Consider the following 26,642-nt stretch of genomic DNA (forward strand, 5'->3'; position numbering starts at 1 on the left):
GCTTTAACGGTGGATGGGAAATAATAGAGTTAAAGTAATCTGGGCAAACATTGATTAAAATAATTCATTATGGAAACCAATCAACCTTAATTTTGAATGGATGACATAACCATCAGGCATTCTGCTACATCAAACAAAAATCAGCCGTCCATGTTGCCCTGCTGCAAAGTTCACCAGGCTAAAGTAATCAAGCATACTGCAAATTGCCCAGTGCCTTGTTACCGTTGCCTAATGGAAGGGAAATGATTTCTACCTGCCAATGGGACCCTTATCTCTCAGAAAAAGCAACTGAACAGTTTGGTAAAACAATATTAATCAGCCGGAAGTCATTAAATTGAGTATGATTCAAAGAATCTAGTGATCTCTGGGTACCACACCTTATTACTTTGTCATAATTCTTTTTTGCAGTGCTGAAAATTAACTCAGGGGCGCTGTACCACTGAGCTACACCCCTAACCCCATACCACCATTTTTTTTAAAAAGACAGATTTCGCTAAATTGTCTAGGCTAGCCTCAAACTTGCAATTTTGCCACCTCAGTCTCCCAAGTAGTTGGGATTATATGTGTGTGCCATTGTGCCTGGATAATTTTCATAACTGATACTATTAATACAGTTCTTTGTGTAAGATATTCTCGGACTATAAGATCAAGTAGGGTATGAACTCAAATCTACAATGCCAAACATTGACATCTTCCTATCCTTCTCTAGACTTGCCAAAATGGGTCCTATTAACAAACCACTGCAGTGCCCCTTATCTTCCCACTTAACATTTAACCGCTGATGAGGAACCTTTCGTGTTTTAACAATTAAAACTGGATTATGAGAGAAACCTTATTATAAGACACATGTAAAATATCCTCTTTGGATATCAATTTAAATATAATCCATTTCAGCATACTATATCAAAAGAAGAATATACACTTTAAAGGTACATTCGTGCCAATGTTAGCTTTGAGGCTGTAAATCACGATTTGCAATAGAGACATTTATTTCTATACAGTGAGGAGGTGTGATAACATATATGTAGAGAGCTAGAGAAATTTTACAGACCATCTGTCCAAATCTTTCCTTATACAAAGGAGGGAAATGAGCTCAGAAAAGGACAGTTTCTTGTTGGAGGAGTTAAATCTGCCTGTAAAAACAGTTGCCATGAAATTCCTCATTTTCCCAATGGAAACCTTTGCAACACATCTACAGATGACACAGAGCAGGGTAGAGAGCATATGGGTTGTTGGGCAGGAACCCAGAAAGACCCCAAGAGCCTGGAGCAAGATGTTAATATGGAATCCATCTGACCAGATACAACTCAGCTGGAGTCTACACATGCCCTGCACGAGAGCAAACACAACTATGTAAGAACAAAGTGGGGAAAGGTGGCATTAGAACATGCTAGTGAGAATTCTGGGGTTGTGGACACAAGTATATAGCCTCAGCATGAGTGAAGCGTTACCACACACCTGACCCCCTTTACGTGCAGTACAACATGTGCAGAGGGATGAGATTTTGCTCTGCTGTTCACTGTTCAGGTGGAAAATTGGCCCGATGCCACAGTCACAAGCCCTATGGAGAAACACAATCAATTAGGAAGGTGAAGGGATTGAACCACATCACACAAAACAATAGAAGAAACTGGTGATTCGGCCCAAAGGAGAGAAGTTTCAGAGAGGATGTGAGAATTTGTCCCTGGATCAGACAGATTATCAGGGGATAAGACATTACATTGTTCTATGCAGCTTTAGGAGATAGAACTAGTACTCGTGGGTGGAACTCCTGGGAGACACACTTCAGAGAAGCATAGAGAAGCAATTCTAAAAGATGAGAGTCCTTCAAAGATGGATGACAGCTAAATAAAATTTTAGCTAACATTTTATGAAGACCTCATCTTGTGCCAACTTCTACGCTGAGAATTTTTAAAATCATTACCTCATTACAGCCTGCTAACAACCCTGTGTTAGGTATATTACTATTTGCATTTAAATATAGCAACTACACCTTGGAGAGCTTGAGCAACTTTTCCAAGGACACATTATCTGGTTATTGAAGTAGCCTGAATTCCAACTTAGGCTATCTGCTAACTTCTCAACCTCTCCACTATATGTGGACTATGGACTACTTTGGGAAGTAAGCAGTTTCCTGTCATTGGTGGTTATCCCAATGTGGGCAGAGGGAATTGCAAGAGGAGCTGGAGATGAAATCCTCAGCAAGATCTTCTTTAGAAAACAGGATGTTCTCCAGAAAGGCCAAGGCAGGTGACCTTCTAAGGCACCCAGGGGAAAAGAGGCAACAGGTAGTGCATACAGAGCCATCTCCAGGTGAACTCCTGGATTTCATTCCATGGTCCTGGGTAATGAGAAGGTTGTACTGTCTCTGGAATTTATAATGACCCTACAGAGGACAAAGCTGCCCTTAAAACACCAGCTATCTCTCCTATGGCATTGCCTATACTCTCGCTGCCCTGTCACATCCCAAAAAAGTCTCTAATTTCTCTATTGATAAGCTAATAAGTAAATGAAAACAAAAAAGTGAGGTGGTAACTCTACTTCATGAGTGTTTTATCACTTTCAGAAGTTCATATGTGCAGCCAACTTATCACAGGACTTATTTTTTGAAAAGTAAAAGTTACAAAATATGTAATCAAAATGGATGAAATATATTAAGCGGTGTTTCCTATGCATAATAAAAAAAATTCAGTCTCATGGGATATGGTACTTCTATTCAGAGGAACCTGAATGGTTTCTTATTTATCATATTCTCAGTATGAATCAAAACACAGGTGTCAATGCTTAAAGAAAATCAAATATGCTGTGACTACAAATCAAATAAAAATAAAACTAAGGAGAATTATCAACTTTGAGGCTGTTAATATTGGGATTTTTTTTTAAAGTTCTTATCTTGGATACTAAAAAAGAATTTAAAAGGCATCCTGTAGTTAACTCTGCCTGAAAGTCATTAAATGGCATTGCACAGCAATGCTGATCTTGAAGTAAGATATGCTAATTTGTATTGTACTGATAGTAGAGTAAATGAAAACTGGAAATGACGCAAAAGAGGTGAGTCTGTCCTAGGCTTTGTCATGTTTGGTTTATCAGTGTTAATAATAAAGTATAATTTTAAAATAAAAAGATTCCTTCCGCAGATAGTACAGAATTCCCTGCAGCTGAAGAATGGGAAATGGATTAGTTCCACAACCATATCTCAGCTATCATCACTTCAGCAGGGCCCCTCTACTTGTTTTAAACCTTTGTATTCATATGCAGCATTCACTGCCTGGGAAGTTTAAACAAATGCTAGATTTCAATTCAGTGAGCTCTGTAGGATAGGAATTGAAGGTGAAATCGTGACTCCCTGTCTTTGCCCTTCAGGAGCCTACATTATTGTCAGGGATAACAGGACACTTGCTTTCTTTTAGAACATAACTCCCAGAGATAAAGGAAATAGGGAATTCACAAAATCCCATCTGGAGAGATTTTACTATACAGTTATACAGTGTTCCTTCGCTGGTCTCAGTTGTCACCTGCCCCAGGATGCTCATACAGTCGTGCAGAAATTGTTTCTTATTCTTCAGGATGGATTAGTATATATTTCTGCTATAAAATTAGCCCCAGTGCTGTGATACACACACTCACTGCCAAAACTTACACCAGCCCCTGACCTGAGACAGATAGGGGCTTCACAAATCCTTGTCTGAATCAATTTCTTAGCGTTCTTAGAGGGATCTTCCGAGTGAATGCCCAAGGGAATACAGGAAAGAGAGAAAACTATGAGAAGGTTTTGTAGCCTGACATAGATTAAATTAGACTGTAATGATGACTTGGTTGTTTTTATATCACTGTTACTGATTCCACTTCATTTGCTGTTTTCTGCCTAGGTATCCATTCTCTGTATGTCTCCTGATGCAGGTGCAAGTAGTGCTTCAAAAGAAAAAGTAGGCCCCCTTATGAGCGGTTGGTTTGGGGGACAAGTATGACAATACCTAGGTTTGTAGTTCATTCCTCTCAGCTGGTTAAATGCAGACAGCATTTGGCAGCACAAACCCAAATAGCTGCAGAGAGAAGAGGGACCACTACCTGCTGAGAGAGCAGAGAATTGCTTTTAAAGACTCCCTGAAGCTCAGACCCCAGTAAGCAAAGACATATTGGCAGGGGGGCAGAGTTAACAGCAGCACTGACAGCCTAAGAAGCAGTAAGAGAAAACAAATCAGCCACTTTGAGCAAAGGTTTGGGGACCAAACCTGAGTGAAGGAGAAGGTCTTGTGGCTAATAGCAACAAGCTCTTTGGACAGCCTCAAGGGAGAGGCTGTGTGGAGAAATGCAGAGAATAACTCTCCAGGCCCTTCAAGCAATGTCAAAGATGAAAGGCCCAGGTACAGAGGGGAATCTTGCCCAACTAACACTTGATCTTCTGAAATGACAGCAGACCCAGCTACAACACAGGGCCCTTATCCTGCCTTCTCCCCACACCTTCATTTTGGTGGAGGTGGTAGGAGCAGGGGTAGCAGCCCCTGAGCACAAATAAATCAAGTCTAGGGCCTGAAACTCCAAAAGATTATCATACAGTAATCACTTAATTCACTGTGGTCAATTCATGACCTGGAAAGAAAGGAAATCTCAAATGGATCAAAAGGCCCATGCCACACTGAAGATCTGTTATCCCAGCTCAGAAGTAACAAGATCTGGAAAAATCAATAAAAAGAAAGATGGCAAGGGAGACAAGACTCAACTCCCCTCCCACATGAACACACACCCTGACAAGTAGCAGCAAAGAAGCTGGTGACCAAGTGAAACCCCTGGGCCAGGGATGAAAAAGCATCCAGAAATCTACAAAATGTCACTCAAGTCTTAAGGTCTGCATTCACTGGGCCATTTATTTTCCATATCCTGATGCTTTGCCAATTGGAGCCTTCTTGGAAGGAGCTGCCCTTTCCATGGTCAACAGCTAATAGATAGTGATCAATCCACTCCTGGATGCCTCTTTCAAATGCAAGTCAACAAGTCAAAAACCCATGTCCCTAACCAGCTCCCTGTGGGGCTACCAAAAGAGGGACCAAGATCTGTCTGCACCAATTGTCCTAAGGCCAAGTGTCACATAAACAGGACCACAAAGGTTCCAGATCCTATGCCCCAGAGATCATTCCAACTGCCAATCCTAAACTCTCTAACTCTGCCTCTGCTTCTCCCCATATAAATTCCATTAAAGGCCCTTGTCCACCATGTCCCTGTCCTTCTTATGCCACTGAACTGATTCTGGAGGATCACCATATGCCCTGCCCCTTGGAATCCATGAGTACAACTTTTCAACAGAAGTTAATTCCAGATCTGTTGGTCTTCCATACCCAAATGAGAGTGAATCCTGTATTTTAAAACATAGTCCCCAGGGCTGTGGATGTGGCTCAAGCGGTAGCGCACTCGCCTGGCATGTGCGGGGCACTGGGTTCGATCCTCAGCACCACATGAAAATAAAATAAAGATGTTGTGTTCACCGAAAACTAAAAAAAAATAAATATTAAAAAATTCTCTCTCTCTCTCTCTCTAAAAAAAAAAAACAATCATAGTCCCCAAGCCATCTCTATAACTCACTAACGAGCTCTTACTTATACTTCCAAATACTGTGTGGGTGGTCCATGTGTACGTGTGTGTGTGTGTGTGTGTGTGTGTGTGTGTGTAAAAAGTGAAGGAGAATGTAAAAGAACAGGGATGAGGATGAGGAGAGAGAAGGAAGAGCAAAGAACAATTTTTTTTAGCCTTTTGAAAATGGTCATTTTGTACCAGGATAAGATAAAGGAATTCGTTTTTTTTTTTTTTTTTTTTTTTTTTTTTTTAAGATACCAAACTTCAATCTGTTCATCACACATTTACTCCTAGATTCCCCTTATAAAAATTTTTTTTTTTTTTTGGAAAATTCTTTTTCAATGATTGTGAGCTAGTTTGCTAGTTTAAGATTCACATAAGATTATGAAATAAGCATCTTTTCATATTTTTCTCCAAAAATGTATCACCTGTGAATTTACCAAATTTATATCAGTCTGGCATCAAAAGCTTTCAATATTATTTAAGTCATATCATTATGATATTCCATATATGATTACTAAAACTATTTTAATAAGTATTAATAATAAAACTAGTAATAATAATAATCTATTATTAAATCTATTAAAGTAATTCAGTGAAAATGAACATGGTTTAGATTCTCTGTGATGATCCATGAAGCTCTCATGCCCTGGCAATGAGTCCCTTGGGATCAGTTTTTGGACAATGAGGATGAGGTAAGACCATAGATGGGGTCTGCTCTCAAAACTTTAGTAATTCCAGGAAATACCTAGATACTATATTGGAGGGATGGGGGAAACCTATTTGTTTTTTCATATGCATCTCTCATAAAATAAACTGCAGGAACATCTTTGGTTATTTGGATTTCTGAGGAACCCATCATATGCTTTATGCCTGTAGTTACTTCTCATTTTAATCTGGAACTGCCTACAGAGTTACCTCCCCTGAGTTACTTCACTGTATGGGAATAATCTCCTCTAAATGAATTCATGGTCATGTGAGTATTTTATGAGATTACCAAAACCAATTTGACTTTGGCCCTGGGCACCCAAAAAAGCAAAAAACAATAATGACGTCATACAAAAAGAAAAGGTGGCTTTGATGTTTCTGAGAAAATTCTTGTGGACATGATTATAAATTAGACCAAAGTGAAGAAAAGACTTTGCCTGATGAGAAGAGATTCAAATTGTCCAAACTGCTCATGTTCTTTGTTACAGTCTGCAAAGTATATCTTCCTCATGTTGCTAGGTTGGGATGCTATTCTTTCAAAATAAACACAGGTACATATTACCAGCAGTGACCTCATTCAAATCACAGTGGAGCTTGCTTTCTAGAAGAGCCCTCTCTACTGTAAGAGCTGAGTATTTGTGACCACTGAACTCCAAAAGAGAAGTCTCCATGGACTTTGACTAACCAACCAGGTTCTAATTAGAAAAGCAGAATGCCACTGAGCAAGCTGAGGACACTTACATTTAATAAGTTCAATTCACAAATAAAAACAAAGATGTGTTTTAGATAGTTCTGAAACAGGACTAATTACCAAAACTAATACTGTAGAGATTCCAACATCACAACAGCTTGTGTTTATAATCTCTCCTCCCACATCCAAATCTTAAAATCCCTGGTCCATTATAATACTTGGGTCATACTGCCTTGGTTATAAAGTAAGACTGTATATTTCCCCATTCCCTAAGCAGTGAGACCCCAGGGTTGGAGCTGATTTGAATGCCAATCAGTCACATGGCCCTCAGTCAGCTGCCATCAACAATCAGACTCAGTGGATTTCTATAGCATTGCATCATTTTAGGGCAATTGTCATGGACCCTGCATGTAAAGCCCTACTTTCTTTTTTTAAAGTTTATTATTATTATTTAACAAGGCATTTTTTTCTGGTCCCCATTCTCCATATACTGTGCTGTTTTTTCCCAGGGATATGTAACATTTCCTTCTGATAAACTATTAGGCATTGATAGGATGTTGCAGTTTTGTACATGGGACTGCTCATCAATCATGCTGCTTTTTGAATCACAGATCCTGTAATATTTCTTCATTACACTTAGGAAGGTTACTTCAAAGCACTGCATCTGGGACAATCCAGAAACCCACTGGACAAGAGGAACCAAGAATTGGGGTTTTTGTTATCCAAATATACTCACTTCATCAGACTTTGTAGAGTGAGGATTTAAAATGCCTAATTGGCTGTAACTAAGCAAACTGAGGCCTTTTGATTAATCACGCCAGCCAGCTTTCGGTTTCTGACATCAAAATTTATACCCTCCATGAAAAAAACAAGGCCACGGCTACATCACATTAAACCAACACACAATTAACAACACTTTGTTCTAATTATCTCTGGGCACAATTAATGTTGGCCCCATGGTTCATTTTTCTTCTTTGATAGCTCTTAGAATATTTATGGAGATTAGTCCTGGATGCATTGGCCTTCTCTAAGATCTGGAGTTTTCTTACAAGCTCCCACACAAATCTGAGCCTGGCACAGAAACATACTTATGCAGATTAGTTCTTGACATATTGGCTTTTCCTAATATCTGAAGTATTTCTAACAAGCTTCCTCCAGATCTGGCCCCAGGAAGGCAATGTAGCCGTAGATCCCCTAACACCTTGGCCTGCCTCACACTGAGATTTTTTTTTTTCTTTCCCTCAGCAGTTGGTCTTAACTGATAAAAGGTCATGTCTTGATTGAACAAGCTTCCAGGAGTTGGAAGGCCAAGAGGGCTGCTGTAAAACAGCAATGTAGATACTAACAAAACCCAAGGTAGGAGGACTCTTCAGCTGCCTGTTATTGGAAAACCTAAATTACAGATGAGTTCAGCTCCCTCACATCAATAGCTGGGGGGTTGAGGGGGATGAGCACCAATCAGAAGCTTTTGGTGATGGGTACAACTTCAATTTATGGGATGCATATATTTTTTTACATGCCAAAGTAGTTCCTCCCAAAGCTGGTGGTGCATGAGCTTTAAAGGGATAAATATTTTCTCCACGGTTCAGGGCTATTTGCACTACCACTTGGCATGTTTCTTTGGGCATGTTCTTTCATGTTCTGAAGAAGGGCTTATGTACCATGAAGAGCTGCAGCTTGAGGGTACTGTGGAGATTCCATGAGTTGTTAGTTAAGAAAACCTCTAAACAGATTAGAGTTTGATTAGACAACTCCATGATTTTAAAAATAAGCACTCTCAGCTCTAATTATGGAATGGATAGATGGATAGCTCCATGCATGTGAACACGTAGGACAAGTCACATCTTTCAGACTTATCTTTGACTATAGATAACCCCATTGGTCCATATTCATCCTGCTGCCTACTTGAAACTGCTTCAGGAAGTTTTTGTTTGTTTGTTTTAGTTTACTTGTTTGTTTGCTTCTTTTGCAGAGGAAATTTCCTCTACCCTTCCCCTTACCAATTTCCTAGGAAACTAGCATGATACCTTGAAGACTCACACACAGTTCAAATGTCTCCTTCTTATCTCCTTGCTTTCTCAGTTCGCTACTTCTACTTTGGTTTTATACTTAACTTTGGAAATGCATTTTCTGTTCTTTAATTTTAATGAGCATTACTTTTATTATTTTAATTGGTACATTTTTGTTTTCCTTCTAACAAGTGTGAGTGTTTCAAGGGTAGATAAAATGCTCTGTGGATCACAGATGCTGTAATTGCAGCATCTAGCAGGAGCCCAGGCCTACAAATGCCAAAGAAAGGAGAGAAGAAGGGGTGAAAACTGGGTATGGCAAGAGAGGAAAGTAGGAAAAAAGGAAAGAAGACATACTACAGAAAAACGGGAGATAATATCTAAGCAGGAACATATCTTTTGGGATACTATTAAAGGAATTCTTGAATTTAAATAGCTAAAACATAAGAGCTTCACCAAATCATGCAATTGATGGATTGAGATGTTTCAGCCTCTGATGTCCAAGAAGTGACAGATTACCAAAGCCAGGTTTTGAAATGCCTCTCTGACTTCTAGGAGCTATGACGGAACTAATAGGGAAGGGAAATGAGTTTTTCCCTGATGCTGCTGATTCATTGCCAACTGAGCCATCGCATGGAGAAAACTTGCCTGTGAATGACACCAGTTCAGAAGCACACATAGCTGAGTGATGGCAAAGCCTCCATACATGTATTACCCATACTTTCCTTCATTGATCCACTGGAATTTCTAGTTACATCACTGCTTTTCCTTTGCTCATCAGTTTGAGCAGCACTTTTATGACTTGCAATTCTAAGGGTGATTACAAATAGAGTTCCTTGAAACAAGAGCAGAATTGCCTGCACTGGCAGGTTTTTCCAAGAATGTAGATCTTTGAAATGACTTCCACAGGCTATGGACCTTTCTTTTGTTTTATCCCATAGTGAGTGACATGGCAGCCCCTTAAAAGGTGTGGGTTGGGTGCTTTTCTCCTAACTTTGCTGCTCCTCATCAGAATCATTTCTGAGATTCTTGATTTTGCAGAGAATTGATTCCTAAATTGGAAATATAACTGACTACTTGTATGACTATTTTAAAAGAATGCTACATTTAAATTATTTTATAAAATGTATGTATATACAGACTTATACAACATTATAATATAATATAATGTTGTGACCATATTATATAATATCATTACATGATATTGTAATGATATTATAATAGTGAAAAAGTGTCAGTAACCTAAGCAACCAACAGAAGGGGATTAAATAAGTAGTATTCAGCATCTAACCGATAAATTTCTACATAGCCATTACATCATACTTTTGAGGGATATTGAATAACATAGGAAATGATTTTGATACATTACCTGAAAGAGCAAGCTATGAAACTGTGTCTGATGATATTCTATGACTTCTCAATTTGCTTAAGTAAAACAAAAACAAAAGACTGGAAACATGCCAAAATGTCAATAGTTGATCATTTCTAATTGGTGCATAGTTATCCCACAGTATTCAATAGGGATTGATTCTAGGACTATCTGGAAATACTAAAGTCCATGGTGCTCAAGATCCTCATATAAAATGGTAAGGTATTTGTATAGAACCTATGTGTATCCTTCTGCATACTTTAAATCATCTCTAGACTACTTATAATACCTAAAAAATGTAAATCTATGTAATTTGTTGCTGTAAATTACATTCAGGGGATAACAAGAAAAAAAGTATGTGCATGTTCAGTCCTGGTGCAATTTGTCTTTTCAGTATTTCAGCCCTCAGTTGGTTAAATCTGTGGATGTAGAATCAGTGGATATGGAGAGCTGAATATAATTTATAATTTATTTACTATGTTTTTGTAATTGTCCATAATGTGACTATTTACTAGTTTGACAAATCATAAAATTGTATTATAAAGTCATAGGTTGACATAGACTTTGGATTTATGCCACCTCCCACCCCCCAACAACTTGAAGCCCTTTTATCAAGGAGAAATTTTATCTCTAATCCTACCTGAATGTTGTTGCTAGGTGACCCCCCATAGCATGCAAATTAATCAGGAGAAAGACATGTGTCAGATACCTTAAGAAGGACTATACCCAAAGAACTTAAAAATTGCAGACTACAGGGACACAGCCACATCAATGTTTATAGCAGGACAATTCACAATAGCTAAACTGTGGAGCCAACCTAGATACTCTTCAGTGGATGAATGGATAAAAAAATGTGGTATATATACACAATGGAATTTTACTCAGCAATAAAAGAGAATAAAATCATGGCATTTGCAGGTTGGCTTTGGAGGAGGATGGTGTTGGAGAAGGATGGTGTTGAAGAAGGATGGCGTTGGAGAAGATAATGCTAAGTAAAGTTAGCCAATCCCCCCCCCCCAAAAAAAATGCTGAATGTTTTCCCTGATATAAGGAGGCTGACTCATAGTGGGGTAGGGAGGGGGAACATGGGACGAATAGATGAATTCTAGATAGGGAAGAGGGGAGGAGGGAAGAGGAGGAGTCAGGGGATTAGCAATGATGGTGGAATGTGATGGACATCATTATCCAAAGTACACGTATGAAGACATGAATTGGTTGTCAACCTACTTTATGTACAAACAGAGATATGAAAAATTGTGGTATATATGTGTAATAAGAATTTTAATGCAAAAAACAAAGTACATGTATAAAGACATGAATTGGCAAGAACACACTTTATATACAAAGATATGAAAAATTGTGCTCTATATGTGTAATAAGAATTGTAATGCATTCTGCTATTGTGTATTTAAAAAAAATAAAATCAATTAAAAAAAAGAAGGGATGTCTGGAGTTACCTGTCAGCAAACTGTCATAGAACCTAAAGTTTAGAAGCAAACAGTCATGGGTTTCTATTGAGACTACCACTGGCAGGCTGATTTATAACTTTGTAATTGCTTTTTACATTGTCATAGGAAAACAGAAGATACAAGTAAGAAGAAGAACAAGTTAAGAACTTAAAGCCAATCAAGAATGCTAGAAAATTAGATTTTTCTTCTCACTAGCAAGAAGCCAAAGCTACACCTGGGTATGTCCATGTCATGGCCATGTCTAGGAGCCATCAAATGCAGATAAGAAGCCATTTCTAAGAATTTCTGATTACCAGTTTACCTAGGCTTAATAGTTCCCTGGCATTGCACACATGTGGGAAGGGCTTCTGAATCTAAGTTTAAACATTTAGGGAGGGTCCTACTGAAGCACACAGGGACAGAGAAAAGTATATTAAAATGGTATTAAGACCCAGGAAAGCTTGTTGGGTTTGGTACTGAAATGGACCTAAGTTGTTTCAATAGCTTTAAACATCACTCTAAAAGCCTGCAATTGTTTGACTACGGTTTGTCCCCCAGAGGTTCATGTGCTAGAAACCTGGTCAGCACTCTAATGATTCTGAGGTGGTAGAACTTTTAATAGGTGATGTCTAGGGGAAAGTAATTAGGTCATGGGGCTCCATTCTTATATACTGATTAATGCTGGTTTCCTAGGAGCCTGACCCCTCTCTGGTCTCTTGCTTCCTGTCTTGGTGTGATCCTTCCTGCCCTTGGCTAATTTCCTTTCTGCTTCTCCACCATGTTGTGACATAGCCAGGAGGACCCTCACCAGAATGCTGGTATTATGATGTTTGAATCTACCAGCTCTTAGATTTCTGAGCTAAATAAGCTTCTTTGTTTTAAAAAGTGACTCATCCACAGGTATCATGGTATAGCAACATAATGTGGACTAAAACAAAGCTGTATTGGTGCTTCTCACTCCTGGCTATACATTTGAATCACTGCCAGGGCTTTAACAGAACGTGCATTTTTAGTTTCCATCATTGTCTTAGAAAGCTGGAATTCCCTCAGTTGTATTTTAGGTGTCTGAATTTTTAAAAGCTCTGTTTCTGGCCTGGTTATATCCCTCTTGCCTGCTGGCAGATCTCATACCTACAGTTCTAGTTCTTTCTTTGTGTCATCGCTCTGCCCTTTCCACTGAACCACCCCCATCATGAGCATGCCAACATGTCTAATATCAGTTGTCTAAAGAGCTCATCTTGTACCCTGTCTCTGTCAGGTTTGGCTCTCCACATACACCCCACTTCAGAGGAAAACCTCTCAAGAGAACCATTCATACCTGCTGTCTTTACATCTTTTCCTTCCTACACCTCTAATGAAAACTACAATTATGAAGATCACGAATTTTTATTAAGACCCAAAGCTAACAATGAAATCTGTGCTTCATCTCCCTTATTCTCTTAAGGGTGTCCTTGAAACCCTTTCTTTTTAGGCTTTCCCGACAGCTCACTTTCTCTTTTCCTCCTCCCTCACCAGCTACTCTTTCCCAGGCTCATTTTCAGACTCTTCTTTAGTTCTGTGAGACATTAATGGTGTACCCCAGGACTCTCCCCTCTACTCTCTTATTGTCCACAGCTCCACTTACTTCTTATATGACCTTATTTGGTCCCACAACATGGAATTTCATCTATACTCTGATGACTGTCAAATTCGTATCTCTAGCCCTGACCTCCACCTTGTATATCCATCAGGCTATCGAGTACCATCATCTAAATGTTTAATAGGCATCTCATGGACAAAATAAACTTATGATTATACATGCACTTCCCTAAGTCACCTGTCCTTCAAGACTTGACTCTCAGGAGTTTGGCACAACTTCATTCTTAGTTGCAAAGGCCCCAAACTAGAAGTCACTTTTGATTTTTCACTTTCCCTTATATTCTACATTCAATCTATCAGTAATTCCTATAGGTTTTCCTTCTAAAATATAATCTTATTTGACCATTTATTGCCAACTTAGCATGGTGGAGCCATACAATCACATATTAGATTCTTATTCTCTCACATACTATGTCACCTTGGGGAGATAGCCAACCTTTCTGGGGCTCAATTCTTCATTTGTAAAATGAGGATGATAAAATGAGGATGATAGTAACCATAACTACTTCACTTTACTGGGTTGTTATTAAGATTGAAACAATACATATAAAATGACAATCTAGTAATTAGAAAAGTGCTTCAGACAAAGCAAGCCCTATATAAGAATTTGCAAACATGGTCATTATTATTCTCCACTAGTCTTCTTGTCCAATGATATTATGAACATATTATTAGTATTATTCTCCATGGATCCTAGGTACCCACTCTGACCCAGTGAAATAAAAACTTCCATTTGGAATCTTAAAAAATGAATCCCCTCCTGCCTGGTCTCTAATTCTACCCCTGTCCCACAATTGCCCTACAAAACAGCATGGACATAAAAAAAAAAAAAAACAAACAAAAAACAAGCCACAGCATGTAACTTCCTGGGTCAAACATCTCTAATGGCTTCTCTTTGAACTCATAATTATTTCCAGTTGCTTTTATGTGGCCATGGCCTATGGTTTTTCACAGGGTCTGGCCCTCATCTACCCCTCTAAACTCACATCTTTCCCATGTTCTGATCCTGAATCTGATATCGCAGGACACAGTTCTTATTTCTGTTCCTCTAACTTGCCAGGCTTGCTAACATCTTGGAGTCGGGATTCCACACCAGCCGCTGCGTCTTTCTAGAATGGTGGTCTTCCAGTCTTCATATAGCTCTGGGCCTGATGTCAAAAGGCTTCTTAGGTAGGCACATGCCACTCTCACTCCCATCTTGTACTCCTTCTGCCACTATATCACCTATTTTTTTTTCATTTAGAAGCATTTATCTCTTTATCAATTCATGGTTTTTTAAAAAATTATGTGCTTCCTGTCTCTAGGATGGGGATCTAACACAGTGCCTAGAACAGTGTTTGGCCCACAGATGGTATTTTGTGTACCCATAGAAGGTATATATCTACTGACTATGAATTCTGTATATAATCGTGAAGTGCACTGAGGTTCAATTATTTTGAATTACCTAAACTTAAATAGGAATTGCTGATTAAAAAAAATGCTTATGCTTAGCACTTTAATTGTCATCCTTTCATTGAAAGGAATACTTGAGAATAAAAAGCTATTACTTACCTTAACATATTTATTATCATATTTTACTGCAAAAAAACAAATCATTCCTATAAGAGGGTGAGTTCTTCTGACCTTGATGCTATTGCACTTACTGGGAAGCTCAGAAATCTCAGGTGACCTCAGGCTGTTCTTCCCCCAGCTGGCACTTGGAAATCAGAGATGCTACAGGAGTTGTAAAAGGAGTTGCAAAAGGAAGGTCCAGCTTGATTTGGGGTCAGCTCTAAATTCAGTGTCTGAGTGGGGAGGAATGGCTGTTGGGGCTTTCGGGAGGAAGCTCTGGAGACAAGCAAATCATGTATTGCCAGGAACATTCCAGGAGCAAATGCAGGCTCTGAGGTGAATGCCCAGGAGGAATGCCCGGGGAAGTCTCCAAATTCAGCCTGTGGATCCTGGAGGGCATGTCTGGAAAGATCTCTCATCAATGTAATAGAGTGAAGTGTGAGAGAGGAGCAGTCCTTTTCAGAAGAGAACTGTGACATAGCAATGCCGTTGAAAATGGTGAGCCCTTTCGTAAGCCAAGTAAGCAGTCCCTGTAATGGTAGCCACGAAAACCTGAACTTTCATGAAACATGTCTGGGCATGGAGAAGGTAAAGGGAAGGAGCGAGTGGACTCTAGATCACCAACATGGCTGAACGGCATATTAAAAAAATCAACAAATGGTTTCTCTACCAGACATCAGGAACCTAAACAAAAATCAGAAGCAGTGTCTGAACTAAGAGGTAAAACAGTCCACTCTCGCTCCCCAGGACAAATAAATATGGCCAAAAGTGAGACACTCAGCAGAGAAGTAAAGTGTGTGTGTGTGTGTGTGTGTGTGTGTGTGTGTGTGTTATTTTGGCTACAGGACCTAGCGTTCTCTTTAGGAAGGTAAACACCTGATTTGCTAAAATACCTTGATGAGCCTGGGCATGGCATGGGATAGACTCACGAGGTGAAGTGCCTAGATCTAGAAATCTGCATAGCAGACAAGGGGGAAGTTGGCTGTGGAACAGGGAAGCCTGTGGGAAAGCTCTAGCCAAGTCCTACATCCTGGGGCTGGGAATTGAAAAGAAAGGGGCTGCAGAGGAAGGTGCTGTAGCCAAAGGACTGAGTAGAAGTGGAGCTACCTAAAGATGTGCTGCCATAGCCCCATCTCCTCTCTGAGGCTGGATTTTGGAAAACTCTAGCAAAGGCTGTATTGTTTCACAGGATGTTGGTGCTGACACAGAAGATGAGAGATTATGATCAAAAGTGAATAGGAAATAATGACAAGAGGGAGAAATCCTGAGGTGGAGGTAAGAGGTACCTGGAAAATATTTACTTAATTCTCAAAGTCAGGAGATTTTTCAAATACAACTTACAATTTAAGTGTTTCAAAATTGTTTTTAATATTTTGATATTACTGTCATATTAATCAAGAGCACAATATTAGACGTAGACTCTGTAACTCCTTTTCCACACTTTCTTGGGACCTGTTTGGGGAGCAGGAATAAAAGAAGACTGCTTTCCATCACCCTGAAAATCATTCTTTGCTGCTTCCTACAATATCAGCAGCTCAGAGATTAAGATATATGCATGTTTTTTTCAAAGATATACCGGTACAAAATATCCCTTGTTTTTCTAAAATCTCGCTGTACAATATCAAATCTTGCCAAAGCGATTTTGATGCATTATGGTTAATTTCCCTGCAATCTTTCAGAGGAGCATTTTGTGGAAGTGCACGAATCCTCATGGGGGTCTGTGACCAGTTCTAATCACAGTCTGTCAAAATGAGTTCTCTATTTTCTCACAACAAATTTTAACCTATGCAGAGGATCCTACACACTGAGCATATGTAGCAAATTCTTTAAAAATCTAATTAAGTAGCATATGAAATTCATATGAAAATTGGATCACATACAATAAAAAGATTTTATGTAATAAAAATGATAGGATTGTCAAGTATAATGTAGGGAGACACAGGGGCAAAAACAGAGTTAACTTAATATTAAACAAAGAATTTTAGGAAACAAGTAATGATAGTTGGATTAAAGAAAATTAATTTAGGAAATAAAATAGTTTGTAAACTAAAATCATGGGTCCAAATGGCACTTAAATATATCATGTATTGCATCCAACTAATGGTGGATGAAAGAGTTGTTGCTGAAAGTGTAAAGCTCTCTGAGGAAGGAAAAAATATGGCTTCTTTTTCACTCTGAACTTTATGGAACATTTGCTGCCAAAGACATTTTTTAAATACCTCTTAGTTTGATTAGACCAAATGTCCTTCACAAAGTTGTCTCCGACAATAAGATGAATTGAGAACAATGTTCACTGTAATCATAAATAAAAACTAAACAATTTAAGTACATGTCATATCAACTCACTCCTGTTGTTGAATCTAGTTAATTCAGACTGAAGATAGTTGTAAGTTTTCTCACAACTCCCAAACAGAAACTTCAGTTCCCCTCAAGAAGGCCTTCCTATCTTTAACACTACCTTTAAAAATGACAAAAGCATGAGACCCCCTTGGGAGACAGGTGATTCCTGGTCCTTCACACCTGGGAGCTCTTGGAGTTTCCCTCAGTTGGATTCCCTTTTGCTCTGTGTCTAATATCAGTTGCTCACCTATCTGTTTCACTCATGCTGGTGTGCAATAGCTGATTTTTTTTTCATTCATAGTTTTTGTATTGATCATTGAACTCAGAGAAATAGGGGAAAATGACTTAGGAAGAGGTAGCAGCCTTGAGTTAGATGGACAGAAGAGACCAAGCAAAGAAAATCATTGTATACATAACTTATTTAATCCCTGTTACTTTTCTGTAAATTGAGTTGCTATTATTATCCTCATTTCTGCAATTGAGGAAACACAGAGAGAATATGTGAATTTGAAGGTTTTAAAAGCAAAAAAGTATAGAACAAGTATTCAAACAAAACCCTGAGCATCTTGCTCCAAAGTCCATTATCTTTTTTTTTTAAGAGAGAGAGAGAATTTTTTAATATTTATTTATTTATTTTTTAGTTTTTGGTGGACACAACATCTTTATTTTATTTTTATGTGGTACTGAAGATGGAACCCAGCATCCCACGCATGCCAGGTGAGCGTGCTACTGCTTGAGCCACATCCCTAGCCCCAAAAGTCCATTATCTTAACCATTGTGCTGAACATGTGCTAAGAATAAAAAGGACATGCTCACTAGTGACCATATGGTGGTTTAGAGGCCAGGTCACAGAAACCAAGTTATAGAAAACAAGATCTCTCTTCCATTTCTGTTTATTCAGACCATGAAAGTTTGCAGGATTCTGTAGAGCTTATAGTAGGACTGATTTTAGATGATGATGGGTGAAAACCCCTTATAAATATATGGAAAAGAGGAAAGTAAACTCTTAAGAAAGAAGGCAGCTTTATTGAATTTTTTAGTACATATAATCTCAATCAAAAACTTGCAGCTGGAGTGTTCTTTGATACTGCTTTGAAAATTCAGGAATTAACACTTGATATGATGTCAAATGCCACTAAGTAATAACCCTGTGTTTTTCAAACAGTATTTTGGTGGACTATAGTGCTCCAAAAATCTCCTTAAAAATCCTTTATCCTGGCTTCAACTCTACTTTTTATATGCTGCACAAACAAATTGAACTTTTATGCATGGTTTTATTTGAAAAAATGCTTTTACTTTTTAAAAATTTATATGTGATCTTTATATATACATTGTATATATAATACATGTACAAATGTATGCATATATATGTATATATATATATGTGTGTGTATATATATATATATATATATATATATATATATATATATATACACACATACATATATTTACACACACAACCTTTTTACAATCTTCTTTACACACTCTAAAGTATTTTGTTTGTTCATTCACTCATTCATTCATTTCATCCGGTATAAGGAAAACGATGTGAAGCTTCACTCAGCCTCCTGTATCAAAGAGCTTGTAATTTTAGGAATTGATCCAGTTTGAGGTCTGAAATGATTTCAAAATGAATTATTGTCCTACATCCTCTTTCTAAGGCAATAAAGTCACAGCCACTGTGTCAAGACCCTTTCAATGCTGCAAATCTTAATTTTTTGTTCATCATTGACAAAAGAATCTCAGTGGTAGACACTCAGTTATATCAGTCTGGGAGAACTGAGAGAGGAAGATTTATACTCAGTTAAAATCAGTGCCAATAAAAGCCAGAACACTGTTATTCTTCTTTAAACATGTAGGAATGGTTCCATTTCTTACCTCTAAAGCTTTCAATCTTTCCAACAGCAATTTCGTCTTTTCTTTGCCCTCATCTGTACTGCTGTTTTCACTCCTTGAATCCTCATCTACCACCATGTGAAGATCATCCAAAGCTTCCTTGTGTTTTCTCTCTTCCTCCGATGGCTTTTCCTGCAGCAAGAAAGAATGATTGTTTTCAATAATCTCCACTTGGAAAATAAGGAGTGGAAAACAAAGCTGAAAAGTTTGGAATCTCTATTGCTTTTGCATTCTTTCTGGGGTCGGGATAGAGAAGATGTGGCTAAACAAACTCTTGAGTGGTGCTTATAAACACAGTGGATGTTTTTACTAACTCAGGCAGGACAAAACCATTGGGTCATCACCTCTGGAAGCAAAAGTCTCTGCCCAGTTGGAGAAGTGACAGAGCCAGTAAAGCCCGAGGTGGTATCATGCAGTTAATCCATTTTTATCTGCACAATGGAATTCAGCTGTTCTTTAAACCAGGAAAAATACATCAATCTTGATGCCTTGAGATGTGAAAAGTTTAGCTTCTTAAAAATAGGATATTTAAAGTCTCTGGACATGCAGCCATCTAATTAAAGGAAAAGCAAACTATCATAAAATATTTAAACCGTGAGTTCAGGATTCTAAGCTAAAACCCATTAGTCCCTTCGGCTTACTAATGGCATAGCTTTGAAGGACCCCTTAGCCCCTTCTCTAACACTTTGGGAATTATAGTGTAGCCTTGGGGAAGACATAAAATGTTGTTATCTGGTCTTGCTTCCCTGTGGGAAACTCCTCACCCAACCTTGTCTCTGGCAGCTTTTTCAAAGTTGAGAAGTGTTAATTTGAGACTCCTGTGTGGCTCTGGTTTTTGAGGAAAAAAGAAATGTCAAGAGACTATCATAGGAACAAAATCTGATCCACTCTGTGATACATCAAGGCCCTTGTTCCACACAATCAAGTGAAATCATTTCATCACATTATTTACTTCTAAACTCACTCTGCAGAAATCTTTGCTATGATATAGCTGGTTGCCAACCATCTGGGGTGCAGTGGATTACCAATGGTGAGAGACTTCTTTATATTTAGTACTAAGCTAAGATCATTTGTAATACATAAATAAAAAAAAAAAAAGATATGATTCTTACCAGTAAGATCTGCATACTATCTACTCAGAAAGAAACAGCTACTGGTGGGGATGTGGGTAAGAAATGGCTGTTCAAACTGTGTTCACCAAGGTGCTTTGAAGGTTCGACAAATATTTTCAATTATTTTTGAAAATATATTACGAAGTTTGTAAAAAAAAAGTCTCAACATACATGTACATGTGCATATGTACATGTGTATAAATGTGTGTGTGCATGTGGATATATACATGTGTACACACACATACACATATGAAACAGTGCAGATCACAAAGCCAGTAAGTTGATCCATGTGTATGTGTTTTGGGTAGGTTTGATAATATAATTTCTCCTGTTATATCTGCATGTAAGTATATACACAGTTAAGGGGGAAAAAGTCTTTTATAAAGTCTGGCCTGTATCTCTGACCACATACATACAACATGCAAGTGTGTTCACTTTCACAGCATGTGTGAATCAGCTCAGGTAAGTGCCAGAAAGGTTTAAGGTGTGCACACATTGAAGGGAAAGCGAGGAATGAAAAGACGGAGACCAGGCAGAGATACATACCAGCGTTTATTTGTCAGAGCTGACAAATAAAGGCCATCTCTCTATAGGAGAGGGAGGCAAAACAGGCTTGGGTTTCTGGGATTTTTAGGGGGAAGCTCAGGAATCAGAGCCCAGCGGGTCCTAATGCAGGGTTGGGTTGGTATGAGGGTGAGCCTTTCTCAGAAACACCCTTGGGCAGGAAAGCAAAACTTTTTCCTCAAAATGGAGGCTCTTAAGATGGCCATCCAGATGCTAAGCAAGGGCCTTAGACCCATGTGTCAGGAAATAAATCTAGGTTATGGTAGTATTCTTATAGCTTTGATTATTTAAGATTTGGCTACTAGTCAGAATTTCATTTCCATGATAAAGAAGACAAAGCTTGTGCATATTATTAACAACTCAACTTTGAAAAAAAGAGGTTCTTTTACTTCTAAGATTGGGAGTCACTTATCTGCTCACTAACGTGGGACTATAAATAAAACTTTAAAAAATACTTTTATCTACTCAACGTGTACTATGGTTTTTTATTATTCTCTCAGCAAACTCAACTCAATTTTATATGCACACGCCCATAATACCCTGTAATAACTAGGACTCTGAACCTAATGAAAACAAAGAAAAACACTGGTTTGGTAAAAGGAAACCCAATAGACTTTGGAATCTCACAGCCCAGATTTCAGATCTACTATTTAGCAGCTTGGCAAATGATCTTGGGTAAACTACTTAATTTCAATAAGAATTTATTTCCTTGTCTCCTAAATAAGACTAATGTCAATGTACATATACATATATAGTCAATTCTCATTATTACTGTAGTTAAATTCCACGAATTGCCACAAACACTGAATTAGCAAATATTGCTCCCAGGGGAAACATAGCGTTTGGTTCCTACGGGCCTCTGGTCAAAACATTTCTACCAGCCAAGCAACACATAACCTCACTGCCTGTGTATTCTGGTTCAAGACAGCTTGTTTGATATTGTTGTTCCTTATCACCGAAACAGCCAACAGGACAATGATTTACACCTGAATACCTTATACCTGTTTCCACTTCACAGCCTTCTTGTGCTTAGGAGCACTTAGCAGCATTCACCACTATGCTTGGGGGCATTTTTTGGGGAGGTAGGGGGTAACCAGGGATTGAATTTGGGGGCACTTGTCCACTGAGCCACATCCCCAGCCCTATTTTGTATTTGATTTAGAGACAGGGTCTCACTGAGTTGCTTAGCACCTCGCTCTTGCTGAGGCTGGCTTTGAACTCGTGATCCTCCTGCCTCAGCCTTCCTAGCCATTGGATTATAGGCATGTGCCACCATGCCTGAAAGCTTAGGGGCAATTTTAAACAGCAACATCACCAACAAAAAGCTTATAATGCAAAAAAACATGATGCTAAGTAGACTGCAAACAGCACACTTTCTTATTGTATGAGAACTGAAGCAAGAAGGCAGAGGGTAGCATGTTCCACTCCAGCAGGGAAGCACCTGTCTACATGTCTGTGAACAACCATGAAAGCTCCACAAATATTAATTTTGGGGTTGCAAATAAATTTTAGTGAATAGATAAATTTGCTACCATAGGACCAACACAAAAAGAGGATCTACTACATGTAACAAACACACATTTAACATCACTAGGCACAACTTACATGTTCTCTGAAACTTGAAGATATAATTCAAGTTAGTATAAATCCTATAAGAGTATTCAGAATCCCTAAAATACAAGGGTCATTGTACATCATTTTAAGAAGGGATGATCAATGAGGGCTGTGAGATCTGGTTTCATGGAAATGAAATGTGAGTTATACTTTAACAGAGATAAAATCTGAGTAGTTAGGCATAAGGTGGGAGTTTGGCCAATGAGAAAACTGAAAAGGTAACACCTGGTCAGGAGTGTTTTCCTCATTGATTCAGGAGGCAACCATTTTGATTATAGTGGAGAAAAGATTTTGAAAGAGTAGAATTGGAGAGTAAGGGAGGATGAGGATTCCTGGAAATGAGACAGGAGATTTAGATGTCATTCATTAATTTATTTATTCATCTGACAAAGATTTACGGAGCACTGATTATTGGTCATTTGGTGATCTAGGTGTGAGAGATATGAAAGACAAAACAAAGTCCCTCCATTCCAGGAAAGTATACTCTAATGTTCGGAAACATGACAAACTCCAAACCATATATAAGTAACATAACTGTGACTAGTGATAAATGCTATAAAAAAAATAAAAGAGAATACTGTCTTGGGCAGTGGGACGGTTATGGACAATGCTAGGTTTGGTGACATCAGATTAAGACTCTTTGAGCATGAGGCCTTTGGAGCTGAATGAGAACCACAGGAAGAGAGGGAAGCAGTGGTGCAGTGGCCAGAGAGAGAAGCATTCCAACCATAGGAGCAGCAAAGCAAGTGCCCCAGGGAGGGCTGGGCTCACCTTGCTGGCAAGGGGAGGGTCTGTGTTGGGCAGCAGAATGATTACAAGAGGAGGATGCACAGTAATTAAGACTGGAAAGACTGCTGGGCCAAGGAGGATCTTACAAAGCACGGAAAGGAGTTTGGATTTTATTTTCAGTGCAGAAAAGAAGAACTGGAGACTAAGCAGGGGAGAGGTAGGCTCTGATTTACACTTTAGAAATACCATCCTAACTGCTGCAATGGAGAATGACTGTGGAGGGACCCCCTGGGAGACCTTTATGTAGGAAGGAATAAAACCGAGGAATATTTGAAAGGTTTTGGTTCTGGATTAATTGAAAACAGTTCACATGGTAGATCTGAATGTGCCACGGATGATCAATGTGCAGCTTTTACATTTCTGGACTTCGCTGGGCAAATCATTTGAACTTTTTAGGTCTCAGTTTCCCCCACTGTAAAGTGTCAGTGTGGACTAAATCTCCCTTTATTGTTAAGATTCTAAGCATTCACCCACTCAAGACAATTTTCAAAAAGGAAATGTTCTCAGTACGCTCAATGGTAACAAGAGAACAAAAAGAGGACCTCTATGTTTTGAAATAAGAAGGTGGTTAGGGGGGCCTTGAGAGCTGTTTGACTGAAGGGTGACAATGGTATCCAAATTATTCATGATTAAGCAAAAAGTGAAAAGGGAGAAGAAAATTGTGGCAATTTTCTCGAAGGCTTATTTGAAAGTTTGGCAGGGAAGAGAAGATAATATAAAGAACTGTAGCTGAAGGGTATTTTAGAGGCAAACAGGAACCTTCTATAAGAGAGAGAAATGGAGCCATATGAAGAAATAAACAGAATGGTGAGCACCAGAGATGGCAGCAAAGGCAGGATCATAGGATGAGATCTCCAAAGCCATGACAGCAGACAAGGAAGGAAAACTGGCAGAAGAATCAAGGTTTTAAAAATGCAGTTCCTGCCAAATATCCCATACAACTCAACATCTCCATTATCATTTCTAAATTATTAGGTAGCATCCCGCATGGGTCTAGAGAAAATAAGGACTTGTCTGCAAGTAGTTTATTTGAGAAATGCGGTAAATGCTAGTAGAGAAGTAAAGAAGAGATTCACTAAAGGTAAGAGAGCATGTTACTAAGTGACTGAAGCCAAAACCCATGGGAAATTAAAGAAGGTGCAAACCACAGATCTCAGAATTATCCCATCCCAGGCAGGAGGAAGGTGGGTGCTTGTGCACTATCCTCTTGAAATCCAGTGATTGAGGCCAGCTCTTAGGATGCTCACTGCCAGCATTCTACGCTGCTGTAGGCAGAAAGCTTTGTATATCTCTAACACAATCATGCCTTCTGACAAATACTGGGAGCTGGAAGCCAAGGGAGCAATCGGAATGGTTGCAGGAATGGCATAGGAACTGTGCATGAGATTAAAGACAGAGAGGAGGCTTCAGGCCTGCTCTGGTATGTCACCACCCAGGGCAGAAAGCCGTATCCTATCCGCGTGCTACTTCAGACCTCAAAGTCTATTTCCTCTTCAGAAGTCCTTTCTCTACTTGTCTCCTTAATTATTTACCAATGAGAAGATTAGAGTGTAATGTGAGAATGAGCAAGAGTGTCAAAAAAGAAAACTATAGATTGGAAGTAGAAGAAGAAAAGTGAAAAACAAGTATCAGGAAAGAGGTAAGAGAGAAAGATCTGAGAGAATCATGGCTATGCCCGAGTGGCAGACCACAACCTGCCAGTTTCAGGTAGCTGTTGAATTAATTTTCCATTTATAAAGCATGACAAGATTTGTAAAAATCAAGAGTCTTGTTTTATCTAAGTGTAAACTGCCTAAGCCAATCAGAGACAATATCAGGATTTTTAATTTCTTTGCCAATTTAATACCTGAGAGATACCTGGTGTGTGTGTGTGTGTGTGTGTGTGTGTGTGTGTGTGTGTGTGTGGAGAGAGAGAGAGAGAGAGAGAGAGAGAGAGAGAGAGAGAGAGAAGGGAGCACACAACGCAGAAGTGAGAAACATAGTTCTAAATAAAATAGATTCTTTTATGAACCTTCAAGAGAGGAACCAGAAAAATAAGGCAAGTCCATTTCTGAGGATGCCAAACTGTGAAGAGAATAAGTTGATTCCAGAGGTGACCTGTTTTCATTTTTATGGAGTTTAATCAGCAGTGAATTCTACAAAAGTGAGGCTGCCACACAGACAACTTTCACTCCCCACATATTTCATTCGTGGTTGGAACCATAAGCTTGTTTGCCTCAACAAATTCCAGCCAGTACTCAGGAAGCTAAAGATTTAGGAGCTCAGTTAGCACTGAAGGATTTAAATCAAATTTTGCCTTGTCGGTACATAAAGCAATCCTTAGGGCTATAAGTTTCTCTAAGTGGTCACCAAGGTAATGATTCACCTTTGGGGGAGTGCTTGTCTTTTGTTCCCAAGCATTCAGCATCATCAGGCCTATGTAAAATAATATCAATCAACACAAAGCTCTGGGTTGTTTCAGTTCCCCTCAGATGACAGTCCAGGGAGCTCCGTTGGTTCAAGAAGCATGCAGCAGAGCCCTTCACTGACAGCCAGCTGCTGTCTCTTCCATAAGTCAGGGGGCTTTAAAAAATCATGAGGAAAGTGATCATAACACTGTTCCCTAAGATGTGTAAATGTGTCTTACTCACCTTGAGCTCACAAGCTTCCGCTGACCCAACACAGAGTAGGGCTCAATAAATCTTTCATGAGGTCACCGTACTTCAATTAATTTAGCCATTCAATACATATTTGCTGAGCAGATTCTATGTTCTAGGCCCTGGTGAAGATGCTAGGGACACAGGGTGTAAATGCTCCCATGACCCCTGTTCTCATGGAACTTATGGTCTTGTGGAAGGTGACAGTTATTGAGAAAAATGTCACAAGCACATGTAAAATAATACTACATTATGTGCCATGAGAAGTTTCTAGGGGCTTAAAGAAGCAGTTATAGAAGGATATAGAAAGGAGGTCAGGAAAGGTTTTCTAAAGGCACAGGGGGACTTGATCAAATCAGGTAATAACCTTGAGATGGAAAGGGGGAGGTCAAGCTTTGGAAAAGGGGTAATACAACTGAGGCAACTAAGGAAGTCAGAAAGGTCATGTAGTAGGGGAGGAAGATGAGGCTTGATGGGTAGGTGGGGTCAGGCCATGTGCCAAGGAGTTTTAAGTAAATGGGAAGTTATTGATTAGGAAGTCACTATTTTTAAGTGTGGCGGAGGAGGTAGTGGTGGGGTTGGTATGGTCAGATTTGTGTTTGAAACAGCTCCCTGGTACAGGAGGAAAGATGGACTTGAGGAAAGTTAACATCGATGTGGGGAAAACTGGGTGCTACTGCAAGAGTCTAAGCAGGAGTCATCTGAACTA

The 26,642-nt window shown here is 39.0% G+C and overlaps 1 protein-coding gene across 1 annotated transcript in view; it reads right to left on the reverse strand.

Annotated features, from left to right (window-relative positions):
* The window catches only part of Nckap5 (NCK associated protein 5), a 777,883-nt gene that overhangs the window by 204,096 nt on the left and 547,145 nt on the right, over positions 1-26,642 (reverse strand). The window contains exon 7 of the mRNA XM_071619312.1: positions 19,201-19,350. Within this exon, the coding sequence (XP_071475413.1) occupies positions 19,201-19,350 (150 nt within the window). The remainder of the gene's footprint in view (positions 1-19,200; positions 19,351-26,642) is intronic.

The sequence above is a fragment of the Marmota flaviventris genome, chromosome 11, assembly GCF_047511675.1.
Source record: "Marmota flaviventris isolate mMarFla1 chromosome 11, mMarFla1.hap1, whole genome shotgun sequence".
NCBI classification, from domain to species: domain Eukaryota; kingdom Metazoa; phylum Chordata; class Mammalia; order Rodentia; family Sciuridae; genus Marmota; species Marmota flaviventris.